Source organism: Leptodactylus fuscus, chromosome 3 (genome assembly GCF_031893055.1).
Source record: "Leptodactylus fuscus isolate aLepFus1 chromosome 3, aLepFus1.hap2, whole genome shotgun sequence".
Taxonomy (NCBI): domain Eukaryota; kingdom Metazoa; phylum Chordata; class Amphibia; order Anura; family Leptodactylidae; genus Leptodactylus; species Leptodactylus fuscus.
Window position 1 is genome coordinate 87,693,483 of NC_134267.1, and position 24,802 is coordinate 87,718,284.

Sequence of the window (24,802 nt, forward strand, 5' to 3'; positions counted from 1 at the left end):
CCTATTATTTCCAGGCACCTTCTCCTAGTGCCCAGGCTTTTACTATTGAGATGCCATGTTTAATAGCAGCCACAGCATTGAAATGACTCTACAGGGTGAGCGCACTCCCCCTGCCAAGCATTGGCTCCCAAACAAATGAAATTTCATGGTGCTAATGCTGTTGCATGTTGAAGGTCCCAGATCTGTTTTCAGTGTCGTCTTATTATGCCATGCTTAGAGGCATAGACTAATACTGCAGCATACTACATTGCAATACATAAGTAGTACATTGTATTATAAAAGGAGATCTCAAGTGTGGTGGGAGGGGACACTGACAAACTAGCTTTATTATAAATTTAGTCCCCCATCCCAAAATGTAAATACAAAAATAAGTAATTGCACCTCCTGGCATGACTGACTTCTCCCTCACTGCCTGTCCTCATAAGAGAGTTGTCTATCCTGCCCTGGAGGTGTAATTTTGCAAGGGATATGCATGACTAGGCTGATTTTGTCCACAATGACTACTTGGGGGAAATTGCATGTGACTTTTTATGCTTATGACTAGAGATGAGCGAACACTGTTCGGATCAGCCGATCCGAACAGCACGCTCCCATAGAAATGAATGGAAGCACCTGTGACGCCGGCCGGATGCCGGCAAAGTCAGCGTCACAGGTGCTACCGTTCATTTCTATGGGAGCGTGCTGTTCGGATCTGAACAGTGTTCGCTCATCTCTACTTATGACCATTTATAACTTCACTTTGCTGCAACAAAGGGCACCAATAGAAAGATAATGACTTCATCCTGCACATAATGGGGGCAATTTATTGTGGTAAAAACACCTCACACTGTCCCTTGTAAGGCCTATAACATTCCAGTCACTAAAGGATTTAACCCCTTCCCAATGGGAGCTGGGCGGCTACCATAGCCGCCAGGTGTCTGCTGCTTTAAGATCGGTGCCCACAGCAAACACGGGCATTAACCCTTCTGGTGCCTCGGTCAAAGCTTACTGAGGCACCATTTTACCGGTGGTGCCACGATTTTCCCAGTGATTACTGGAACCCGGAGTAAGCGTTATGTTGCTATGACAGCTGGGAGCCTTGTGAAGACTCCTAGATCTGTCATTCAATTAGTTACTCTATGTAGCCTGCAATAGAACTGCTGATATTTTGCAATTCATTACAATGCATTAGCATTGTAATGCATTGCATTAGTGATCAGACCCCCTGGAGTTCAAGATCCCTAGGGGGTCTAATAAATGCAAAAAAATAAAAAAATATAAAAAAGTTCAAATCATCCCCCTTTCCCTAGAACACATATAAAAGTACTTAAATACTGTGAAACACATATACTTTAGGTATCCCTGTGTCCGAAAACATCTGCTATACAAATCTATAAGAATATTTTTTCCCGTACAGTAAAACGCCGTAGTGAGGAAGAAAACTCAAAAGTGCCAAACCACTGTTTTGCCTCTGATAAAAATTTTAAATAAAAAGTGATCAAAGCATTAGCATTTCCTCAAAATGGTAGAACAAAAAAAAGACACCTGGTGACACAAAAAAACACTCCCTATGCATCCCCCCGTGTACCGAAGTATAAAAAATTTATGGGTGTCAGAATATATGGCGACCTTCAGAAAAAAAAAATATATATTAACAGTTTTGAATTTTTATTAAGGGGTTAAAATGTAAATCAAACCATATGAAATTGGTATCCCTGGAATCGTACCGAAACATAGAATACAGGTGACTTGTCATTTTGGCTGCAAAGTGAACGCCATAAAAACGAAGCCCGAAAGAAAGTAGCACAAATGCACTTTTTCTTCAAATCCCCCCCCCCCATTCTGAATTTTTTTTTTTCCAGTTTCCCAGTATATTGTACAGAATAATTAATGGCGGCATCATGAAGAAAAATTTGTCCTGCTAACATGAAGGCCTCACATGGCTCAGAGCGGAAAAATAAAGTTGTGGGGTTTGGGAGGGGGGATCAAAAACAAAAATCAAAAAATGCCTGCTGCAGGAAGGGGTTAAAAAATCTAAAGAAATGGACATGAGCATATGGTTTTAGTGGTAGTAATGTGTGTTTTATAATTTAAGCATTCACAGTTCTGTCAGCTGCCCGGGGGCATTGACAAGTGATCAGGTGCCCCTTTCTCCCAGAGAACAAGCTGGTTTTTTAGCTAGCACTGTATTTATTCATTGGTTTCATTGCTGATCTTTCGTGTTAAATCTACTTTTATGTTCCATAATTGGTTTTCTTCCACTTTTGCTGATGTATGCTGCCATAGTGTTTTAAGGTTCTCTAAGCACTGTCAGTTTATTCTAGACAGTAAATCTGCTTCTCGCATACTAAGAGCTAAGTTTAAGGTGAGTCCTTAATGCACAAAAATACTCACATCAGGTCCAAATTGATTGGAAAGGTCGACATCTTAAATAGGATGGTTATTAGTAATACAGTTGAACTGCACTCCAATGGGTTTTGCTTCTTAGTAGTTTTTGTGTTACAATAGCAGGTTAGACAGCCCTTCTGCAATGAAAATAGTGAAAAATTCTCGCCTATTTCACTGGGGTACACTGCACCATGGGTATAGAAATGGCCACTAGAAGACAAACTAGGGAACAGCAGAGCTTTTGGCTCCACGTCCAGGCTATACCCTGCCACAGCACTGTGCATGAATTCAGTTTTAAACCTAGCATCATAGGAGGCAGACATGACCTGACTCGAGTCTCTGTCTTGCACAGTTTTTATTTTTTCAGGTGCAGGGGGATCTTCAGCAAGTACGCCACACTAGTTGTACCCCCTGTGGGCATAGCGCTATTCTTGAGCTTCTCGCCAGTCACCCGGTCCCTATCCTCTGCTTGCCGGTTACCAAGAGCGGCATTCTGATCTAGACTAAACTTGAGTATAAGCTGTTGCAGACCTGTGTTGTATTCCTTCCCTTTTCCATCTGTGTAGCCATGTATACCTGACCTTGTAGCGAATTTGATGAATCCTGGGTCATTTCCTCAGAAAAAGCTAGACCATCCCTATAGTTATTCTGCATTTCATTGATCTGTGGCATAAAAATGTTTAACCTAAATGTTTCACTTTTTGCAGCAGACGGCTATAGCAGTTCAGACAGTTATAACTCTGATCCTGAAGAGATTGGAAATGTGGTCACAAGGCAGCGGTGAGTACTGGTTGCTTTCAGCTGGTTTTGTTTTTTGTTTTGTTTTTTTTTGGGGGGGGTTGCGGTTTTCATGTTTTGTTTTACAGTTTGACTAAATTCTGTTTTTATCTGTCTGCCACACCTTCACACTGGCGAAAAGTGTTGCAACAGGACTATTTGGGACACTAAACCCCTGATCCATAAGTGTCCCAAATTGAACCAGCAAAGTCCCTTTAAATTTCAAAATACTTGTTGTGGACCTTTTTACCTTTTGTATGATTTGCTAATCATTTTATGTTGTCCATCACTCTCAATTCCTCGGTATCCTGCACTCCAAATATTGTGCTGGTGAGGTACTACTTAAAGCCTAACTAAGCTTTCAGACAACTTTTGATTTTCTGGCAGTATTTGTCATTAATAAATTTTGTAATATACTTTTATTTACAAATTTTGGATCCTTTCTGGGAAATCCTGCGTTTTTTTTTTTTTTTCACTCCCTTGCTTTTCTGTATTGAGAGAAGTTCCTACCTCTCACTGAATGTTGCTTTGTATGGAGTACGGGGCTGTGTACTACTTATGTGGCATATTGCTCTTAGGGCACATCTAATGCAGGGAGCATTGTCATGTGACTTACAGATGCTACGTTGGTGCATCTTTTGGAATCTGAGAACTCAGATACCACCAATTTTATTTATTTTTATTTATTTTTAAGTAATTTCTTTTGCTTTTAAAAAAACAAATTCATCTCTTTTGACTTAGATGTTTTCTCAAATACTTGTATTTCCCATGAAACAGTAGCAACAATTCTAGGGCATTTCCTCATAACTTCAGCTGTTGTGCTGTAATATGCCTTGGCATTTATATATATATATATTTTTTTTTTTGAGTAAATTGCCAACTGTACATTGCTATTTCACATTGTTAGACAGAGGCCCTATGTTGTATAATTGCAGCTTTTTTGTTGCAGATTTTGCAGCGTTTTTTTTTTTTTTTTTTTTTTTACCAAATCCAAGAATGACTACAAAAGGAATGGGACATACAGTATATAGGCAGTACTTCTAACTTCTGATCAATCTACTCTGGCTCAAAAGAATAAAAAGCTGTGTTTCCACAATGTGGGGCCTTAGGCTTAAGGAGGTTTCAATATGCAAACTGGCACTGTCTGTTTTGCTTAGAGAGTGAAATTTGTAGGAATAATAACAGAAGTACAGCAGAAAGTAGAGCAAGGCTAAGTTCACATCTGCACCAAAGTCTCCGCTGGGGACTTTGTCACAATATCCGCCTGAAATCCATAGATAAGTCTTGCACAGAGAACTCTTTGGTCCTCATAGACCCCATTATAGACCATGAGATTCACCATGTGTAACAGCTATTACTGCTGTTCACCTGTCTGTCGTTCTGGTCCTCCAACCGACCAAAACACTGGATGAAAAAAGTGCAATAAAATTATTTACTAAGAGACAGGTCAGGGGGAGCTGTTTGATCCTACAATTAAAAAAAAAAAAAAACGCACATTCAAGTTTCACATGATAAATCACATTAATGATGCGTCCAATGATGAAACAACTCTTCAGAAATTAATAGTACATCTGAATATAAAAATAGAACAACTTTGATAGATTTTATTAGAGATTTTTGGTTCCTTCACCGGATATCAAGCCATCTTCATCCTCCTTCCCCTTCACTCACTCTTATCTCTAATAGCACCCATATTGATATCTAGTCTCATACAGAGGAGGCTGCTGATTTATTGCCTCATTACAATAGCAGAGCATTATCTTACTCCAAATAGTATAGACAAGAGAGCTGCCTTCATTAGTAAATGTGGTAGAGTCTAGCAGATACAGTATGTTAGCAATTTTCCTGCTGCCCGTCACCCCTCGACGACTTCTATGTGAACAGAAACTCTGACAAGCTTGATAAATAAAAAAAATGAAGTATTTTTCGTTAAGATATATTACAAAGTTTCCTATATTAATTGTACTATTAATTTATGAAAAAAGTTATTTTAGAATTCGTAAAGTGAAGAGATTTGTTGGGTGTAGCCTATAGTGGACCTCCGGTCCTGTTAGTGCTAGTTCACACGTGGGCAAAGGGGAGTTTTTTGACAGCGGATTTCGCTTCAAAATCAGCCCCTTTACAATGGAGCCCTATGTGAACAGCTAGCTTTTTTTTTCTGCTAGTTATTTTTCAGCTAGCAGAAAAAAGAAGCGACATGACCTTTCTTCAGGCGTTTTCCGCCTGAAGAAAGCAATAGAAGTGAATGGGAGGCAAAAACCGCGCGGAAAAAAACGCTAGCGGTTTTTTCAGCCCATTCACTTTATGGGAGGGGAAAACAGCCTGGCTTTTTTTTGGAAGCGGTTTTTACAAAAAAAAAGCTCCAAAAAAAGCTTGGCAATGTCAAAAAAAAGCTTCCTAATTAGGAAGCGTTTTTTTTCAGGACCAAAATAAGCCAGGAGGTTTTTACGTGTGAATTAGCCCTAAGTCCTGTATGTGACATGTTTTGTACTACTTTACTTGTGCCAGGATGAGCTGCTCCTTTGGACACTTGAAGAAAAGAGGCTCCATGTTGTTTTGGGGGTGTAATGTATATACATTTGACGTTGAAAAAGCTCCTGTTAACATCTTAAAGAGTGGTTGACCTGGATCTATTAATATTATAACTTTCTGGACCACTGTATTAGCGCCTTCTCTGTCCTAGATCTACAGAAACCCTGCCTGTAGCCTTTTTTTCTGGGATGCTAGTATTATTGTCTTTATTACTGTAAATTACCAGGGATCCAGGCGTCTATTCTTTTCTAGCCCTCCAGGGATGCAGGCAATAACTTCTGTTGTGCTCTAGGCTACCAGTTTCAATACCTCTTCTCATCTTTAGGTCACCTTGAATGCTGATATTAGTTTTTCCTAAACCACCAGGAATGCTGACATTTATCCCCTTAATTACCATAGACACTACAAACATTGGCATTAACCCTTTTATAGGCATGAGCGCTAATAAACCTATCTGGATACTGTGTAAAATTGGACCTTGTGCATTACTGCATATTAGGCTTATGTATGCTTAAAGGGGTTTCCACTAACTTGAAATGAACTTGCCCAATGCAGGTGTTTGTTTACCTGGGGTATTTAGGCCCCTGGGTTACCTAACCTCTTCTTTTAACAGGAAAACAAAAAATGGAAGTCGGCACTCCAATTAATATCCAAAAATTAAAATATACTTTTAATGTCCATGATTAAAATGAATTGACAAAAACAGAAGACCAGTGCAAAAACTTGAAAAATACGAAAACAACACTTACAGCATGATGAAAAAATAGACGTGCTCAAAGCATAGATGAACCAGCGTTAGTAGCCTACGCGTTTCAGGGCTTTAGCCCCTTACTCATGGCAGAATGCAACAAATATGGCCTGGACCGGGAGGTATGAAGCCTTGAGCACCCAAGGAGAGTATTTCTAAAGTATCGCACACTATACAAGCACTTTTTACGGGGGCTGTGTTCACTTTCCATATTCTTCTTTTAACAGTTTGGGATGAGATAACAATACCGTTAGTGACCACCAGCAGTGTCCGTAACTATTGTCTGTTACAAGAGTTTGGCAACGGACACTAGCTAAACCATCAGTAATCTATTAATATTTCCATTCATTTCAATAGGATTTTATCTTGTGTTCATTTGTGTCCATATATACCCAATCCGTTCAAAGTCCGTTTTTTTTCCAGCGGACAAAAAAATTCTACATGCAGGACTTTTGTGCCCGTTAGAAAAAATAGATTCTTGCCGGACGGCAAGTGTTCGTTATTTTTTAACATTGAACTCTATGGGCTACGGACGTATAATGGACAGTAACTGATAGCCATCAGTTAAACAAAACAGAGATGACCGAGTAGTATTCGATCAAATACTCGTATCGGTTGAATACCACGCGGAAAATTTCCATTGAATTCAATGCATAAACCTCCTCGTGCTCCTCATCCTGCTACTTCTGGAACTTGGAGGATCCAAGGTGTCGAACTTTGGTTTCCATGGAAACCGGAACAACATTCCCGTTTTTTCCCATAGACTATAATAGGATTCGATATTTGAACGAATACTACTCGCTCATCTCTAAAAACAAACAAAAAATAAACCTGGTAGTATAAAAAAAGGACACTGACAGTAACCGATGCTAGTATGTCCATTTTTTTTTTTTAATTGATCCATTAAATGGATCAGATTTTTATTTAAAAAAGACACCTTTAACATCATTTAGTGTCTGTTCATGTCTTTCCTGATAGGTGTGTTTTTTTGTTTTTTTTATGGACACGTTCATAACGGAATTCCACAGTAGTATGAACCCTGCCTCAGCCAGCCCTCATAGCACAGGTGTTTTAGCAGGGGGAGGGGTATGTGTGTGTATGTATATATATATATATATATATATATATATATATGTATATATATATATATATATATATATATTTATATATATATATATTAGGATTGACCTATAGGAAATGTGAACAAAAATCCTCATTCTCATAAACAGAACTGATCCTGGAATGATGTAGAGATAAACAGCATGAACTGTCTCTCGTGTGGGATGTAATGTATGGATAGTTTTTGTAAACTGGAGAGAAAATAGAATTGGGGCGCCATTATTGCAAGGTCATAGTCACCCAGCCACACACTAAGCACATGGTGTAAATGTACGTTGGTACTCAACAAGCATCACTCTAGCTGCAAGGAAATCCTTGAGTATGGCCTTATTGGGCTTCTTTAATGCTTACTAGCTAGTGTCTCCCGCCGGCTGAAGGACTTGCTATACGCTCTTCTAATATATCCACACTCTGTTCAGTCAAGACTAGGCTGCTAAACTTTATTGTACCTGTTGGTCAGGTTCTTCCTTTGACCCACTACAGTATTTTCTCATCATAGCCCTGGCTTCAATGTGAAGATATGATCTCAATAAAGCAAATAAATAAAGACATTAAAGAAAAAGCCACAAGGTTTGTAGCCAGTAAACAGGAGTTACCCAAGATTGAGATGTTGAAATCCTTTTTCTACCTGTGTCCTATGTCATATTTAACCAACGCCCTACTAGACACTTGTTTCTATGGCAACTTGGCTCTGTAACGTCTGTTCCACCTACTATGTAGTTCAACTAGATGACTTAGATGATGCAGCGTAAGCTGCAGTGTGCAAATGCAGCAGCCCACCTCCCGTTCTGTCACTTGCCTCTCTTTAGCATTGATTGGGGGGGGGGGACTTAGCCTTTGACTACTAGGGCAGAGAGCAGCATTTCTCTTATGAACACATTGACGTAAAAAGAAGAAATGTACAAACTGAAGAGGTGATTTGTATGGTGAGTTACGTTGTGAATGTCTTAAGTCTGAATATGTTTTCTTGTATGAAGTGTCATTGCTTAAATTGCAGGTCCCATTCTGGCACTTCACCAGACAGTACAGCACCACCACCCCCTCCACCAAGACCCCAAGCCTCCCATTCTCGCTCTTCGTCATTAGATATGAACAGAACATTTACAGTTACTACAGGTGAGGACTTCTTTCACTTCTTCAATGGCTGTAGATTTATGAAAGTTTCTTGCAAAGTTTTATTTTTCCACTTTTTTGCAGCAAAACTTATTCTGTTGGAGTAGAAGCAAATGTGAGAAACTAGTTTTCTGACATTACAAATGCTTTTGTACATGGTCTATAGAACTGCTGTAATATGGACTGCTGTCCCCACATTAAGGCTTCTCGAGTCTTGTCTCCATTGGGACTGGTTGATCCTTCCATGTTCCCTTTCTATGGTGGGATTCAGATCAGTGTATTTTTTTTATTTTCGTATTTGTCATGTTGATCATTTTCTGATGAAATATTATGTTGTCTTGACTTTATTTTAAAAATGAGACCAAATTTTGAGGAGTTAAATGTAGTACTTTTTTCCTTTGATTCGGTCCTATTTTGTACCACAGTCTGAGCTTGGATATCTTCAGTCTCTCTTATTAACTTGTTTTGCTTATAGTCATGATACTTGGGGAAAACGGGGCAAAGAAATAGTAACAAAAAAAACCTGTTGCGTACACAGATTTTCTATTGGGCTGTGTGTGGTCTTTAAATGTAATTTTGTCTATCAAAGTCCTGATCTGACTCTTAAGAGTTTTATAGACCAAAGCAAAGGGATTTGAGCTCCCTGTCTTATTCTTCTGTGTCTTTGGCTGTGGAGAAGTAATGCTTCAGCATGCCAGGTTGTAGTAGCTCAGGGGGCAGATCATTCAAAGGTTTGCCCTTATACAACAATGTAGAGCCTTCTATTTTGCTCTTCCCTGTGGTCAAACACATATAATCCTGAACCTTAAAGGTGATCATGAGAAGAAGAGACTACTCTGTACCAAGTGACTTCACCCCTGCCATGTTGGAAATGGAAGTGTCTTGTAACATAATGTATATGGTATTACAGTTTTCTATCTATTTTATAATAGGGCAGCCCCAGTCTGCAGCGGTAACACACCCTCCTGCAGTTCCTCCCCGACCCCTGCCTACACAGGTAAGTGATAATATAGAGCTGGGTTTTGGTGTATATTTGGGTTATCTGAATACTGTCACCAGAGAAACACACACTGTCATGCATTGTATAAATGACAGTCTAGAATTTCTGTGCAGTAGATGACTCTAATTTTAGCAAAGTCTAAGTATAACACAGCATATTTATTGTCCGATATGTATCCTACCCACTCATTTGGCATGCTCATGCTGCTTTGCTGAACAGTTGGTTAGAAACCATTAGGTTACATACGTACATACATACTACCTCCACTTCTAGCAAATGAATACCCTGTTGTTCCCTATAAGTATTCTGATAGCTAGGATATTGGAAATCATTACTCAGGTCAGGTAATGGTAGTGTAGGTCAGTATGACAGTTTACCTTAACTATTACGACATTCTCCTTTAGAATCATCTAGGAAGCGGGAACGTTGTCCAAATCAATAAATCAAGTCAAAATGTAAAGGCAGGTTAGAAATTGTCACTGATAAATAGTCACTGCAAGTATGCATGACCCCCTTACACAAATCTTTCTGGTACTGTACTCCAGTGAATCTGTGTGAATTCTGCCCAAATACACAATTTATATTCAGTTCCAATGCAGTTATTGATGCAGTTTTCGAGTCAAAGCCAGGAATGGCTTCAAAATATGAGGCCAGCAGCACACAGGCTTTTATGGTCCAGAAACTATGCCACACGTATTGGTTGTATTCCCCAGACTGCATTCTGTACTGAGAACCAGACTCTTATTATCATAGTCCTCAATGGTGCTGAGAATGACCGTACAGGATGTGTAGTCCCATGGTAAGACAGTGACTCACAGCATCATAGATACTGTGAGTCCAAGACACCAAAGTGCAGTCCTGGAAATATGGTCTGTATAAATCCGTGTGCTGTACTCATCTGTTTTCTGTACTCCTGGGGCTGATTTAAATTCTAAATCAAAAACTTCATCAAAGCTGAATGTGTGAATCAAGACTAAAAGGGTGCCCGCCAGAAGAAAAAGAAAAAATATCAACTGTATATTAATTACTGTGACTGCTCCAAAGCCTCTTGGCAAGGTGTTTGCTGATTCCTCATTTGTTTACACAATGATTAGGTTAGGACCTTAACGCACAATTAAAAGTTTACATTAATAATACATTTTGCGTATTTATGGTATTGTGAATATTGGTCTAGTGGCTTTATGCGCTCCTCTTATGGAGTAGGCCTGTACCTGCCTGGGGCCAGTGTCTGTTACTAATATGAATCCCAATTATGTTCTGGGCTGATAATCTTATGCAGTTACAGGTTTGATGCCTGGGCAGAGGTCGCACTACATGCAGCGATAGGAAAAGGGGGTTCAGTTAGAATTTTTATATTTTTTTAATGGTTGTATAATATTTAAGACTTTTTAAAAATATTTTTAACTTGTGTCAAGTGTAAGTATAGGGCATAGTTTGTGTGTTACAATCCAAGTAATGCCTCATGTGTATTGATACTCAGAAGGCTTTTTTTCAATGGGTAAAATTGCTTTTACAGCCTTCTATGAAGCCTGTACAGGTGAAATTTTGACCTCTGTGAGTCTGCACTACTGACACATGCTGTTGCCATGTCCCCTCCTGATTTGATAGATATAGTTTCACAATGATGTTGAATGCATCAAGATAACCACATCCTATCCATGACCCTCCTAACACTATTGAGGAAAGGAAATCTTTGTAGGGTATTTTAAAGTGTGTGTGTGGTTTACTGTAATCAGTAAGGTCTTCATGCATATTATGTTTCTACTAATGTGAATGGGATTCGTTGAGAGGGATTTATGAAGACTGGTGGTTTCTTGGCTTTCAAAAGTTACAAACCTGAGGTTTGCAACTTTTTTATGGCAGCAAATTGGTTTAGTCATAAGTCCCCCCCCCCTCCCCCTTCCCTCCCATTGAAGGCAATATCTTTGCTTCATGATGATGTCTCTGTTCCTTACAGACTTCAGGCTCGCACATGCACCGCTCCGTGGACGCTGAAGGTCTGTTATCTCACCCTAGTACTTCTCCTCAGCAAATACCAGAGCAGCCAAATTTCGCAGACTTTAGCCAGTTTGAAGCATTTGCATCATGTGTGACAGAACCGCAAGTGGAAGACCCCGAGAAAGCAGAAGTTGTACAGGTCTGTAGGTCTGCACATATGGATAAAGAACCATGTGTAACAAAAGTTTATGTATATCTAGTTATAGCTTTGTTTTACACTTTATATCAGAGCTCTGTTACTCTAGTGTTCAAATATGCCTGCTCATGTGAGAAGCTAATGCATTATAAAGGCGAAATATCACTTTTTATGCTGAATTTCTTGGTTCATGGACTAAAATGTGCTCTATAAAATATAAACCTGTCAGCCATCTTTGTTCACCTACTATGCACTCAGTTTGTCCTGTATGAAAATATAGATTAAATTTCCTGTTTTTCTCTTATATATATTTATTTATATTTATTTATATTTTATTTATATTTTTCTAGTAAAAATAAGTGGTATGGGTACGATGCAGTTGAGTAATATTAGTATTACGTAATGTCAGAGCTATAGATAAACCTACATCTTCTCTCGGGAATGACTCAATGACCTATACCTAAGATGAGTCCAGGAGCGAATATTTGATGAAATACGAACTGTGTTCCATTGCATATGCATTGATCTGTTGTCCATGGAGGCAAGATCCTTCAATAACAGGACATTTTGGGTCAAGACTTGTCCAAATGATAGTGGTTGAGGACACTGGGAAGTTGCTAGAAATGAGCTAGCTTGTCCTGGGGAAAATATTTGTTTGTAGAAGATTGATGTGAGCACACCATCGGGTGAAAATAGTTTGACTTTCTTCAAAGATAGTTTGCAAAAGTGTATTGCCTTTCCCAAAGCATAAAGTAGGTTTGTGATATAGTCTGCTTGTTACTGCTATGTCACCAGATTACTCATTTTCAGAATATAACATTTATGGCAGGGTTGTGGGGTGTTTTTTGTTTTTTTTGTTTTTTTGTTTTGTTTATAAATCCTTTTTGAAACTTTCTAAAATAAACGTAAGATTCATATCTCAATAGGCTGAGAAACCATCAGCTGATGGGATCCGTAGTGCCAAGTTAAATGGACGTGTTGAAGATAAAGCCGTCACGGCTGTCCCTGCCAATCCTGTAAGTGTATGATAGAGCTGGAAACTCAGAAATACAAGCCAATGTGAACCTTATATTGTACATAAATGGAAAAAATTGTCAGGATGACAGTGCAAAATCCCTGGTGGCCAACCTGCTGCAAGTTACAGTAACATTATAGTGGATGAGATTTATACAGAAAAACCTGCAACACAAAATCGGTCACCTGCGCTTTTCAATCTTGGCAATGCAAAGGCTAACAGCTGGGGCCAGGTGTCCAGGAGTATTCTTTACGCTAGGTTCACACTAGTGTTTAGGTCCCTGTTCTCAGCTTTCCGTCTTCTGCCGGCAGAAGATGGAAAGCTGTCAGAGCGGGTCCGGCCGTTTGTGGTGGTGAGAGTTTTATGCTCTCCGCCGCGAAACCGTTTTTTTAAAACCGGACACAGAGTACCGCATGTCCGACTCTCTGTCCGATTTTAAAAAACCAGTTTCGCGGCGGAGAGCATAAAACGCTCACGGCCGGGAATCTTTAAAACCCATTCAAATGAATGGGGTTGAAAGAGTCCTGCAGCTTTTCGTCTCTTGCTCTGTTTTGTGCAGGAAATGGAAACCTGCAGAACGGAGACCGGGCGCAGATGTGATCGAGCCCTTACCTAGTAATCTTGCTTTCATATGTACCAACATCATCAATATCTTGCCTTTGTTCTGAAACTTTGCATCAGCGGTTCCTTAAAGTGTTAAGGTCCTATTAAAGGGTGAGATGCACCTCTTAGGCTAAGGCCCCACGGGCCGGAACCGCCGTGCTAAAGCGCTGTGGGAACAACCGCAGCGTGAACGCATTGCGGTTCTTCCCGTGGCGCTTTGAACAGAAAGTTCACAGAGTTTTCCTCCACAAACTCTGTTCCAATTAGATCTATGGGGAAACCACCAGCATGTCCGCACCACCAAGAATCCCATCCACTTTGAAGTTACTGTAAATCGCAGTGCTTCCGACCAGTGGGTCCCTGGCCTAAAGGTGTTTCTTTTCCTGCAAGTGCTTTGCTCTTCACTCTAGAAAACCGCCTCTAAGTGCAGACAAAGTTGAAATTGTCACTTATGCAACTGGAGTGGAGCTAGGCAGCAGTCAGGGGTGGTTACCAAGAGCAGAGACTGAAGCTCTGACAGGAGATTAAAAGAAAAACAAATTCCCCTAAAGTTGCATAATCCTGATTTTCATGATAATGGAGCTGCAATACAGAATAAGATAGGCATCTTTGGAGAGTTTAGAAGCAGCTCTACAAGGTACAGTCATTGGTTTAATACAGATTTCCCTGCTGACAGACACCCTTTAAAAAGTGTTTTCCCATAAAGGAAACTTATTCCTTAATTATAGGTGATTAGATATAGATTGTGGGACTCCAACTACTGGGCCCTCATGATCCCAAAAAGGGGTCTAAATGAAGCAACAGTCACACAGGTGTCAATCTGCTCCATTCATCTGCTAGTGAGAACCTGAGTGCAGCTCTCTGCTATCTCTAACCGCCTTATGTTGGTGAATGGAGCAGTAGGGAACCTTCACACCATTTATGTTTCACTAGGTGATTAGGTTGTCTTTGGGAAATCCATTTATTACTGTACTTAAAGAGGACCTTTCATCAGATTGGGCACAGGCAGTTCTATATACTGCTGGAAAGCTGACAGTGTGCTGAATTCAGCGCAGTCAGCTTTCCCGATCTGTGCCCTGGGTAAAGCGCTATCGGTCCCGTTACCGTAGCGCTGTATAGTCAGAAGGGCATTTCTGACAGCCAGGGACGCCCTTCTGCCCAGCAGCGCCTATCGCGCTGTACAGTATGAGCGGGGAGGAACGCCCCGTGTTCCTCCCCGCTCACACTGTACAGCACGATAGGCGCTGCTGGGCAGAAGGGCGTCCTTGGCTAACTGCCAGAAACGCCCTTCTGACTGTAACACGCTACGGTACTGGGAACGATAGCGCTTTACCCGGGGCACAGATCGGGAAAGCCGATAGTGTGCTGAATTCAGCGCACTGTCGACTTTCCAGCAGTATATGAAACTGCCTGTGCCCAATCTGATGAAGGGTCCTCTTTAAAAGCATAGTTCCTGCACTTTACAGTGGAGGTATCCCTCAAAAAAACATATGGGACCCTGTGAGGGACTCCTGCCATTGCATAGGACTGGGAATTTTCCACATAAAGCCAAATGTAATGTGAACATAGTGATATTGAAGAATTTGATGTATGCACAGAGATGTAAAGTGCCCTCATTACTGGATCTGTGCCAACATCCTTTGTTCTAATCTTTGATATATGAGGTAATTGTATTGCAAAAAAACAAGTCTTTTTATACAAAAAAAAAAAAACGCATTTACAGTAAGTATAAAATAGTTATATATTGATCTTCTTTCTCTCCCCCCCTTCTTCAAAATTAACCAGGGAAAAGTCAGCACGCCCCTTGCACCACCGCCTAAACCTGTCCGTAGACGGTTAAAATCTGAAGATGAGCTGAGACCAGAAACGGAAGAATCCAATCAAAAGCAGGGTACTGTACCTGCAGTACTTGCCTCCCAGCCATCTATCCCAAGGTATCGTCAAATGGCCTGCTCTTACTGATACACTGTAACAAATCATCCAAGCAGGAGAGGTTTTTGCTGCTCAAGTATTTTATTTAGATGATTACCTGGACTGGATGCAATTTTTAGCCAACTTCAGGTATTTTTGATTTGTATGAGTTTTCAGCCACTAAGCAAGACAGGTTGTATTGACTATCGGCAAAGATCATCTCCTGTCCCTGCCATGGACATAAGTCATATATCCTGACGGGGAGGCACGTCAGTTGGGGGCCACATGGTGGCTCAGTGGTTAGCACTTCAGCCTTGCAGCGCTGGAGTTCTGGGTTCGAATCCTGCTAAGGGCAAAAAGCCATCTGCAAGGAGTTTGTATGTTCTCCCTGTGTTTACTTGGATTTCCATCCCCATACTCCAGACATACTGATAGGGAGGAAAAAAAAAAAGTACATTGTGAGCCCTATGTGGGGCTCACAATCTACATTGGAAAAAAAAAAGGCACCTCAGTAGCCAAGGAAGTATGTAATACATCCTTGCTACTAATGCGATATGCCTGGAAATGTAACGGCTATTAAGAGGATCTTAGATCCATTTTAAAGATGGGAAAGGTTCATGATGATAGAGTTTGTGTGATTAGCTGTTAAAACCGCTATTAGGAATGGCGATCTGGAGGTCTCAAACTACACCAATTGTCTAATTGAAGAAGCTGTGGTCCTCAGACAAGCACTTTGGATGTCTCTTAACCCATTATCTGCCATGATCCCCAATTGGGAATCGGGTACTTTAAACCGGCTATGAACGCCATCTGTCACTGAGGAATAGAAACAGGACATTCACGTTCTCCAGTAGGATTTTGCCTGTGATAGGAAACCTAAAACTGATCATGTCCATGCATTGCCTTGCGCAAACAAGGTCATTTTCACGGTGCAGTTCCCATATTATTGGAAAAAAAAAAAAAATTGGCAATTTGTTTACATCAGGTCAGTCATGTGATCCTACCAGTTAAAGGAAATGACCTGCAATACCAGACAGTTGGAACACTAAGCACAGTATATAATGAAAAGATCACATGACTCACCTGAACATGGCAGACCCTTCACTCACTTGATTGAGTTGGTGAGTAAGGGGAAGGGGCTACTGAACAGATAATATTCCAGAAAGCAATCCTCTACAAGGATTATTTCTCTGTATAGATATTCCCTAAATAGGAATATAATAATTGATGCAAAAACATGTTTTTGGTCTCCAGATCAGCTGGAAAGGATAAAAAAGCAATTCAGGCCTCCATTCGACGCAATAAAGAAACAAATACTGTTCTTGCACGGCTAAACAGTGAATTGCAGCAGCAGTTAAAGGTAAGACTCTTATATAAACTATTGTTTAACGTTTCCTTCAATAAAGACATTGAGGCCGCTTTACTTACATGTGCTGCATGTTAAGACTCAATATTCTTAAGAAAATAAAATGGGGAGAGACACAGCGCGCTAATATAGTGTAGTATATATTTCTTCAAGGGGGATATAATTAAGGTAAGCCTCTTACCTTTTGATATTGTGAATTAGTCAAAACATCATGCTGGCATAAATAATTCGAGCAGGTTATAGGCACAGTTTCTTCCCAAACGCTGTGGAATAGCATGAACCAGTAGTGCAAAAATTTCCTCAGGGAGACCCAAATAGGAATGGAGGGATAGGGAGTAGAGATGAGCGAATAGTATTGATCGAATACTTGTATCGGTCGAATACCATGCCGGTAAATTCCATTGAATTCAGTTCAAAAACCTCCTCATCCTGCTACTTCCTGAAGTTGGAGGATCCAATGTGTCGACCTTTGGTTTCCATGGAAACCGGAACAACATTCCCGTTTTTTCCCATAGACTATAATGGTATTCGATCGAATACTACTCGCTCATCTCTAATATAGGGAGTAAGCACGCACAACCAGAAGTAATTTCTTCAACAGTTTATTCGGCGCAACGCGTTTCGGGCACCGCTCTTTCTCAAGTGCAATACAAACTGTCAATGACATATCGGGAAGAACGGCTATACAGTTTGTATTGCTTTTGAGAAAGGGCGGTGCCTGAAACGCGAAATTGCTTCTGGTTGTGCATGCTTACTCCCGATCCTTCCATTCCTATTTAGGTCATCAATATTCTTAAGATCTTATTCATAGCAGTTAGTGGAAACAAGCATTCCTAGGAAAGGTTCATTCCCTAAATTTGCCCTTTCTAACATGCATTTCTTGCATTCATCCTATTGAACGTCCATCACACCACTGATTTTCACTAACGTTCCTTCACAAGGCTGCATTAAATTCAATGTGAATATTCAGATGACCATTTTTTGGACAGTTTAAAAAAATAGATTATATCCCTTTTTTTTCCCCACCATTTTCATGGATCTGTCAATAAACTCAAATCATTGAGGGATTCTAAACAGCCCTGGGAACAATGTGCCGTGGTGATATGTTGTTCTTGTTGGTCAGCTGATTTTCCTTTCATCCGTTGCACATTGCCCTGTGTGATAAGGAATCTGCTGCCAATATCAATGCATCCAAATGGGGGAAGAATGATTTCTGTAGCGATTGTTCTTCCCTTATTCACGTTTCACCCGCCTGTATAATCTTTTTTTTTTTTTTTTATTTTAATCAATTCATGCTCCTCATGATTGGGATTGACCAGTGTGCAAGGGGTTTGTTAACTGTGTGACAGGATTAGTAAATCTGCCCCATTATGTGCTCACTGCATTGTTTCTACAGACTGAGGTCATACTCTCATAGGATTGTTAGCCCACACATCCTCATCTGAGAAGATTGTACAATATAGTTACATAACAGCGAGGCCAATAAATACCAATGTCTATTTTAATCTTGTTTCAGGACGTTCTTGAAGAAAGGATATCTTTGGAAGTGCAACTGGAACAACTGCGGCCATTTTCTCACCTCTAGATAACCTATCACTATGATGAGAGGCCTGCTCTATAATCAGCCCAGAGTCCCAGCTCATTGCAACAAAGCGACTCCATTCCTTTGCCATATCCATATGTCCTTGCACTATCTAGTTCAGAAAAAGTAATCACCTGATTTATTTCCAGGCTCCTTCATTTTTACCTTCTCAGCATGCACATCCTCCCCTACCTATTCAAGTAGACACTTTAAATATGGTGGAGAAGCAGCATGGTCTGTCACATAGCAGCCAGGCAAATGCTAAGTATATTCTTGGCTGCTATACTTGACAAAGTATTTCTAATGATTGCGCCATCCTGTCAAATCTGCCTAGCAATATAGTCTGTTTTTCTTATAAAGCACTATGAATAGTAATCATGTGAATGAGACTGTTACAGCTCACGTGATGGTTGTGTGTTTGGTACGTACATCTGAAATGCACCAAACATGGCCATTGCTTTGTATAATGCAGCATACAAGAGGGTTTGATTCAATAGTATATGGACATTTACTAACTCATTACCCAATCACCGTGTAACCTATTCGACATCATACAAAAGTGATTCATCTTTCGCCACATCCCCAGCATTAAAATAGCATTTGTCTTCACTCCCTTTCTGGATTTGCACGTCTTAAGTGTCCCTCGGGCATACACTTTTTTTTATTTTCTTTGTATCCTACACTGCCCTTGTTGATCCTGACAATTCAGTTTTATCCAGAGCAGTATATTTCTGGGTTCTCTTCCATCTTGCCTGAAGGCCTTACTACTTTGAACTATAGACAGGCTTTACTAATGGCAGCAGCAGCAGCAATCTCCCTGAGTGTCTCCTGCTCTTCAGGTTGATGTACTGTAATAGGGTTTTGTTCTATATTGTATGATAAACACCTTTTGATCTCATATGTAAATTTGAATTGAAATGTAAGCTGACTAACAGCAACTATTGTATTTAATAGCTTATTCTGGCTGTGGGATCATAGATGTTAAAGTGCATGGATGTATCTCGGCAGAATCAGAACTAGCAGAAGTGTGATTTTTACACCAATAAAACAGCACAATATTTTAACCATTCGGATCCTTCTTCATTTTGTCTTGAAATAAATTCTCCTCATGAATAGTCTTCAATTTGGAAAGACGTCTAGAATTTCACAAAATAAAGTGCAGTTAAATGTCTTAGATATTTGCTCAGATTTATTATGCTTTATATGCATACAAGATGTAAAAAGGTTGGTTTTGCACAAAAATTTTTACTTTTTCTCGCATATTTCACAGGGAGACACAGCACCATGGGTATAGACCTGGCTACTAGGAGTATCAAAAGATGTCCGCTCCGCCTCGGGTTTATACCCTCTCACAGACACTGTGCTAGTCAGTTATATGAGGCAGACACAACTTGTCTCAGGTCTTTCTTTCTTACATAGTATTTTTTCTTTCAGATACATGGGGGTCTTCAGTGTGTACGTTACACTAGTTATACCTCCCTTGTGGGCACAGCACTCTAAGAACGCCTGGCCGGTCACCCAGTCCAAACTGGCTGCGTCAGCAACCGGAATGCTGGTGACCTCACTACCATGTGTGAGGTCCACCAAGGGGGTGACCCTGTGGTGCTAGATATTAAAGTATTTTATTTTTCTATTTCTGTAAAGCCCCCCACCCACCCCGTCTCCCAAGGGCATCTTCCAGGGCCTCAAGCCTCCAGCTTCTCTGGGGCTATGTGGATATCTGTATTAGAGTATGACCCCCCATCCCACCCCCACTAACTATGGGCATCTGGCTTTTTTTAAAAAGATAAATTATTTTTAAAAACTGCTCAACAAGCAGCTCTCACCGCGGGCTCCATGCTGGGGGTGTGCCGTGGCCGGTCACATGGTCTACTAGAAGATTCAAAGTGAGATAAAAAGATTCCAGCTCCACTCCGAAGTCCTTAAAACGTAACTTTTATTGCGGCTGTTAAAAGTTCACTGCATGTAAACAAGCATTAACTCCTTGATAATGTTTCCATTTCTTAAACAAGCTTGACTCCCTGACGCGTTTCGAGGACGGAGTGTCCTCTTAGTCGTAGCCTGAGTAACTGGGCTGTGTTTTTCCCTTTTCCCCAGTTCCTAAGTTTGTATTTACATGGTCTACTAGGCTGCATCTAGGTCCACCCTGATCTCTCCTATTGGTAATGGGGCAACCCAGGGAGATATCTCTGCTTCCATCTATCCCCTTCATGAAGGAAACAGTATCTTCATGTGAGTTGTACCCCTCATTCTTGAGTTGGTTTCAGTCTACCCAAATGCAGATTCATTATTGTTGTCCCTGTTGCAGTTATAATACTCAAGCTTACCATAGTTCTGCTGTACACTATTTATTGGAACTTAAAGGGATTGTCTAGTCAGCTAAAACCATAAAGCAGTATAATTGTCTGTGTTATATAAAAAAGATGTACAGTATTTTCAGTTTGGTTATGACTCTCCCTTTACCTGATGCTGCTTAATGTGTTAGGTATTCCACTTGGGAACCCCCCGAACAGAATACCGACTGCAGATGTGAACTAGGCCTCAGACACTGCTGGCTGTTTACAATAGAGAATACCCCTCTCCTCTGTATTTGTTAGGAATTGATGCACAGGGGCGACCCCCTGACTTTTTTTTTTTCCAACTGCATCTATGCTGTTTGGTTTTTGTACTTAAATTTTAATAATTTTTATATATATATATATATATATATATATATAAAGGATTTCAGATTTGGTGATGCTTCTCCTTCAACTTATCAAAATGTTTAAAGTCAAGGGGTGTTCCTATCTTGGATATAAGTGAAAGGAGAGAGCTGTGCACGGCCACCCCTGTATCTACAGTAGCCAACTAGTCTTGATGCCTCCTGGACCTCCCTTTTAAAGGTGAAGCGGATACCTCTCACTTATGGCTCATGAGAGGTAAGAGGCATGCTACACAAGGTGGGAGCTGTCAGGCACGGTTACAGTTTCCCTTGAAATACTGTATATGTACATTTGTAGTTGAAACCATTTTGCACAATTATCCAGCCAGTAATGTTAAGACTTGATGTTTTTATTCTGGTTGTCATGGTTATGTCCTGATCTGTACAATAAGTGTTATCTGTATTCTTGAATAATTTTATCATTAAGCAATATGAAAATGGTAATTTACACAGAATATAAAAGTGGGCTTATCGCTTCTCAATACTAGCGTGTATAGCGCTGTGACATGCAGAAAGCCAGGTGAACTTCTCCTCGTTGGTGGCAGTAGAACAGATCCACTGCCGCTTTGGTCCTTTGAGACTAAAAGCATTCTTCACATCTGCAAAAGAGGGGTTTAGTTAGTGAACCTTAAACCATATTCGGGAGGCTTGTTTTCATTGGAGAGGCCTAGCTTTGCCCCCTCTATCTACCCTAGACTACTGATAGCAGTATTGTATGGGAGGAGAGCTGCAGTAACAGTGCCCAGCCACTGCATGGTGCTATCCATATATAGCACAGGGACTGGATGCAGCCCTGAACCGCTGATCCCAGTAGAGGCTGGCTGGTCTTGATCAGAAGTTTATGGCCGATCCATAAGGATCTAAACCTGTGCGGAAAGCAGAATTACAATCAAAATCTATCAGCAAAATAAAAAAAACTTTCTAATTTAGTAAAACAAACACCAGTGATGCATTCTGTTTAAATGCATCTTAAAGGAGTTATACAGGGGGGAAAAAAAATAAAAAAAACTTTTAGCAGTTTATTCCCTCCACTGGATGAACTTTACTATGAATATGTAGGCAGCCCCCCACCCCGTAGGTCTCGTCACATTTGAAGGGTATAGCAGGGCAGGGTGTCCAGAAATCTCTGCATGCTGCTGCTCTCACTGTCTGATATCATTGACTCCACTCTGCTCTTGCCCCAGGTGTATGAAGTAGAATGGAGTTGATCATATGAGAGGATCAGAGTGTCAGCACTCTGCAGAACTAGTCATTGGGGTTCTGCTTAAATATTAGTTGTACAGTGTACCCCAATGCAGGCACTCCAATAGTAGTAGTCTTTATTTTTGCCAGCATAACCCCTTTAATAGTACAATCCTACTTACACTTTGTATCTGCCATGTCTTCCACAAGTAATCTTGGTAAAGATACTGAAGCCATGAACTGATAGGATGTCTTTGATGTACGCTTGAAAGGTGTATAGAAGATATGTCGACTTGATATCACCAGTGCGTCGTTGAAGAGGAAGAGACTCAGATCGCTGATGTGCTCATAGACCCTGCGTAAATATGGGAACTGTCACATAGGCATTTCAGTGGTATTGTATTTTTATTTGGCAACACAATTTTTTATTTTTTTGTAACCTATATAAACACTTTGTCTTCCATCAATTTTCTAGATACACTTGGATAGTTTTTGAGGGGGGGGGGGGGGTTATGTAACTTGGCAAGGAGATTGTTCCAAACCTCTTGGAGAACTAGCTACATATTCTTTGTTCATGTAGGCTTGCTGAAATCCTTCTCTTTTCATATTACCCTAAACAATTGATGATGTTGCGATCAGGGCTCTGTGGGGGCCATATCATCAATTCCAGGACCCCTCCTCCAAAGGACGATCACATCAATATATTCTAAGGCTCCCCCATTGCCAAGGTACCTGAACAATGGAGCATTTACCTGCTAAAATAGAATTACCCGTGGACCCCATAGACTATAAGAGGGCGTCCATTCAGGTTTCTGTTGTTTGTACACTGAAACCGGCAGAGAGACGTTCTCAGTGCAGAACTTTTCTCTCCACCAATTTTTGGTGGAGAATCTAATACAGATATGAACCGAGCTTTACTACACCAAATAAAATTATAGTCTATAAACTGGATAGTAAAACTAATGCCTTATTTCCACCACATCACATTTTATTCCTCTTTTTTTTTTTCTTTTCTATTGGATTTATTTTGAACAGGACAGTAAAATTCTCTATATGAAATCGGAGATGTACAGAAGTACGGTAGTGGTCTCACATACCTCTATGCCAAACTTTATATGTCTCTGTACAAAATGGAGCCATACTATGTCTGTGTGCCTGAAAATTTGTAGCCGACATGGTTTTATTCTAGTTTACGGATACTTAACCACATAGGCGAAAACGCTGGAAATTGTTCTCCGTTTGTTATCTTTTCAATTAGCCATTAAAAGGTATCAACTACTCTCAATGTTATTTCTTTTACGACATCTACTGTTCCTGGAGAAGACCCCTCCCTACATACGCTGTATTATGGTAGGTCACAATTGGCTTTTGCCAGTACCTGAGAGACGCACTTATGTCTTCATTGACACATCTTAGTAGGGCCACATCTTGCATTTGTATCAGATGTCTGTTCGCTTCTGTCAGACTCTGGGGAGGGGAAATATTATTAGATCCTTTTCTGTACTTTTTGTGGGAACCTAAAGCCCCATTTCGGATGGTTTAAGAACATCAGCTTAAGGTGTACCTCCGGTTATAAACCATTGTGCATAAATGAATAGTACACATGAATACAATATATTTGATAGCATAAAAAGTGATCTGCAAATTACCCTAAATAGTTAGTGTAGAGAGATCAGCGACCCTATTTGTACTGTCCTCTAGGTAATAAGGTCTCCTGGGAATGACCGACCTTGCCCTCACAGTCTCCTCATTCTGTGACATCATGAGGGAGATGTCACTCATGCCCAGTAGCTGACTGAAGCTGACAATTTAGGGTACTTTACATATGCCTTTTTACTTCATTTTACTAGAACAGAATGTTTACAGAGGGCACTAATGGAAAGGGAACTATTTCATCCTGCACATGATAGGGCCGGTTTATGGTGGAAAAATCTGCAGATTCCCCTTAAAGACAGTCTTTCTTCTCATTTAACATTCAATATATACCTGTTCGATATAAGCTTTTATAGGGATTGTCATGTGAAAACAATCCTTTTCTATATGCACTACCTTATCATGGCATGTAGATGTACTGTAGTAGAGGATGGGAACCCGCACAGTGAAACACCCCCCCCCCCCTCTCCCCCATGAGCTAATGCAGACTGCTAACAATGATATGTTAATTGAACTGTAGTCATGTGAGGGTATGATGACATGGCAGAAAATGAAGAGAAATTCCTCTACATTTTCCACCACCAAATTCGGCCATGGTATTGCAGGGCATCACCATTCTGTCACGGCTTTCCTCTACATAATGGGCCTAATTGACAGGGACTTCCGAACCATGGAAACATCAAGCAGGATGATGGATTTTTTTTTTTTTTTTTCCTTTTCTGCGTCCTTGCAATCTTTGCCTCCCATAGAAAACAATGGGAGGCAGAATCCTACGTGTAAATGTACCCTGAAGATTTCTGCTTCAAGTTTGAAGCAGAATTTCGAGAAGAGTGCCACTGCATGTTGCCTATATTGGGCAGGGCCAAACTCCGCAAGTGGATTTTGACAAATTCTGTGTCAAATGCCACATCCATTTTTGTGTAAAATTCTGTGCTGATGGAAAAGCTGCATTACACCATAAGTGTGTTATATACCATGTGCAGGGCCAGAAAAGTGGGT

General features: G+C 40.4%; 2 protein-coding genes across 7 annotated transcripts in view; one reads left to right on the forward strand and one right to left on the reverse strand.

Annotated features, from left to right (window-relative positions):
• The window catches only part of REPS1 (RALBP1 associated Eps domain containing 1), a 60,032-nt gene extending 40,697 nt beyond the window's left edge, over nt 1-19,335 (forward strand). For 4 of the 6 annotated variants that reach the window (XM_075267901.1, XM_075267902.1, XM_075267905.1 and 1 more), the window contains 8 exons: nt 3,075-3,147; nt 8,541-8,659; nt 9,589-9,653; nt 11,614-11,793; nt 12,717-12,806; nt 15,194-15,342; nt 16,574-16,679; nt 18,202-19,335. In XM_075267901.1, coding sequence (XP_075124002.1) covers nt 3,075-3,147; nt 8,541-8,659; nt 9,589-9,653; nt 11,614-11,793; nt 12,717-12,806; nt 15,194-15,342; nt 16,574-16,679; nt 18,202-18,270 — 851 coding nt within the window. In that variant the 3' untranslated portion in view covers nt 18,271-19,335. The remainder of the gene's footprint in view (nt 1-3,074; nt 3,148-8,540; nt 8,660-9,588; nt 9,654-11,613; nt 11,794-12,716; nt 12,807-15,193; nt 15,343-16,573; nt 16,680-18,201) is intronic. The other 2 variants (XM_075267903.1, XM_075267906.1) reach the window with 1 other exon arrangement.
• Nucleotides 19,336-21,436: 2,101 nt separating this feature from the next.
• The window catches only part of ECT2L (epithelial cell transforming 2 like), a 36,944-nt gene continuing 33,578 nt past the window's right edge, over nt 21,437-24,802 (reverse strand). Inside the window, exons 20-22 of the mRNA XM_075267899.1 lie at nt 23,529-23,617; nt 22,333-22,505; nt 21,437-21,567 (exon numbers count right to left, since the gene is read on the reverse strand). Of these exons, the coding sequence (XP_075124000.1) occupies nt 21,437-21,567; nt 22,333-22,505; nt 23,529-23,617 (393 nt within the window). The remainder of the gene's footprint in view (nt 21,568-22,332; nt 22,506-23,528; nt 23,618-24,802) is intronic.